Genomic DNA, 2406 nt, shown 5'->3' on the forward strand with positions numbered 1-2406 from the left:
CTTTTATTTTTTGTTTTATTCTTTTTTTTTTTCTTGTTTCTGTAAAGCACTTTGAATTGTGAGGTATCTAAGCATAGCATTTGTATGGTATACCTCAATTGCCTTAGAGCATGAAATGTGCTATAGAAATAAAGTTATTTTACTTTGCTTTTACAGCATACATGCAAATAACTTTTAAAATAAAACACTGTACATTGAATTAAATTAATATTTGTGCAAGTTTGCATGAATCATCTTTATTTTTCTCCAAGAATCTTTACTGAGGAGTTTATTGTAAGCAGATTTCCTTCATGGTTTTAATCTAATTTTAAATGCCATTAAACATGTTCCTGTTTACACCAAATTTACAGTTTCATATTTTGCATTATTTCCCATACTGTACCGAAAAAGAACCAAACTGTGATTTTGGCGTAGCGTTACACCCCTAATGAATAACAATAAGTTATTTTGGAATCTTTGGGAAAAAACAAATGATCTCAGAGCACATGAGGAAAACAGTCTATAAACAACGTCTTACATGTTTACGTCTACTGAAGTTGTAAACATGGTAACAGCTCTTCATGGGAGAGGCAGTAAGATCCATAGAGGGTAAAGAGACCTCTTTAAATAGCTGGTCTGGCTTGAAAAGTTTCCAACGTGAAGATCAAGACAAGGTACAGATGTTTGCAAATGATTCAGAGAGAGCATCATAAGAGCACTTTTTCTTTTCTCATGTATTCTGTCTGATTATGTTGTATTTGTTGTGAGTCTTGCATACTAAAATGAATGTATCATATATAAGTCTTAGTGGTCACGTGGAAGTGGAAAAATACAGATATCTTTATTTTGTTATTACTTCCATAGTTTATTCTTTGATAATCTGCAGCAATTGTACTATTGTAGGTTTGATTGTGATTCACAGAAGCCTCCACGAGCCTATGTACATTTTTATTGCAGCTTTGTTAATCAACTCTCTTCTTTTCAGCACTAATATTTTCCCAAAGCTTATGACTGACTTTTTATCTGATGAACAGATCATATCCTATCAAGCTTGTCTTGTCCAGTGTTTTACATTTTACTCTTTAAGCTGTTCAGAGTTTTTACTGCTGGCAGCCATGTCATATGACAGATATGTGTCTATATGTAAACCTCTGCAATATCCGACTATCATGACAGGTAAAAAAGTAAGTATTTTCCTGGCTTTGGCCTGGCTTTTGCCTGCTTGTCAAATTGCTGTGCGTGTTGTGAGAAATGCTAATTCAAAACTCTGCAGTTTTACTTTAAAAGGCATTTTTTGCAACAATACAGTCAACAACCTTTTCTGTGAGATATCAAGGCCTCTGATGATATATGGTTTAGTTATGCTGTTCAACATTGCTCTCTGTCCTATGCTTTTCATCTTATTCACATATGTAAAGATACTTATAATAACATGTCAAAGCGGTGGAGAAGTCAGGAGAAAGGCAGCACAGACCTGTTTGCCTCACCTGCTGGTTTTAATCAACTATTCTTGTTTATTTACTTATGATATGGTTATTGTCAGACTGGAATCTGATCTTCCAAAGACAGCATGTTTCATATTGACATTGCAAATAATAACATTTAATCCTCTTTTCAATCCAATCATATATGGACTTAAAATGAAAGAAATTAATAAACACATCAAAAATATATTTCTGTCAAAGTAAACTAATGTAGTCATTTACATCCTTTTAATTATCATGATAGTTAATAGATGTGAGATGATGTCTAAATAATATAATTCCTTCAGGTAAACAAATACCGAACAGTTAAGCGCACTCCTCAGATCCGTGTTCTAAATGTATCTATTCTAAACACATTTTTATTATTAATAGCTTTGTCTCTGGTAAGTTTTATTTATTATTATTATTATTATTATTATTATTATTGTAAATGTTTTTATTTTACAGCTGTAATCAGTGAGGCATTGCTTTTCCTTTTTCTCTTTTTTTCTGTGATGTTACAGATATTGTTTCATGATAGTTATATAGCTAAATGACTGACTGTAGAATGTAGTGAGTGGTTTAAAAACCAGGTTTAGTCCTGTATATGTGGACAAATATTCAATGTACTGTAATATTAGAATAATAATATAAGAAAGAGACATCCTAATGAGTCATATTAAATGTTATTTAAATTTACCTAGTCTTAAGGGACGACAGTTAAGAGGAATAAGTAGAAGTGGCAGAGGTTTTTAAGCCTCTTGTTGCCATTCTTTTATTTTGCAGGTTTTATATTTATACTTCATGACTTGAATGTGAAGCATTTGAGAGAAATATTATGTATGTAAGTTTCAACGTCAGTCCATTTTTGTTTGCTTGTAGGCTAAAACTTTAATATCTTGTGATGCAAACTAACATCTGCTAATATTTTGCCGATGAAAGTTTTTAAGTGATGATTTTAGCT

The 2406-nt window shown here is 31.7% G+C and overlaps 1 protein-coding gene across 1 annotated transcript; it reads left to right on the forward strand.

Annotated features, from left to right (window-relative positions):
- Window positions 1-544: 544 nt before the first annotated feature.
- Window positions 545-1667, forward strand: LOC121650594 (olfactory receptor 10K2-like). The gene is made up of 2 exons (XM_042002161.1): window positions 545-572; window positions 748-1667. The coding sequence occupies exons 1-2, from the start codon at window positions 545-547 to the stop codon at window positions 1665-1667; spliced, it is 948 nt and encodes a 315-aa protein (XP_041858095.1).
- Window positions 1668-2406: the final 739 nt, after the last annotated feature.

The sequence above is a fragment of the Melanotaenia boesemani genome, chromosome 12, assembly GCF_017639745.1.
Source record: "Melanotaenia boesemani isolate fMelBoe1 chromosome 12, fMelBoe1.pri, whole genome shotgun sequence".
In the NCBI taxonomy this organism is placed as follows: domain Eukaryota; kingdom Metazoa; phylum Chordata; class Actinopteri; order Atheriniformes; family Melanotaeniidae; genus Melanotaenia; species Melanotaenia boesemani.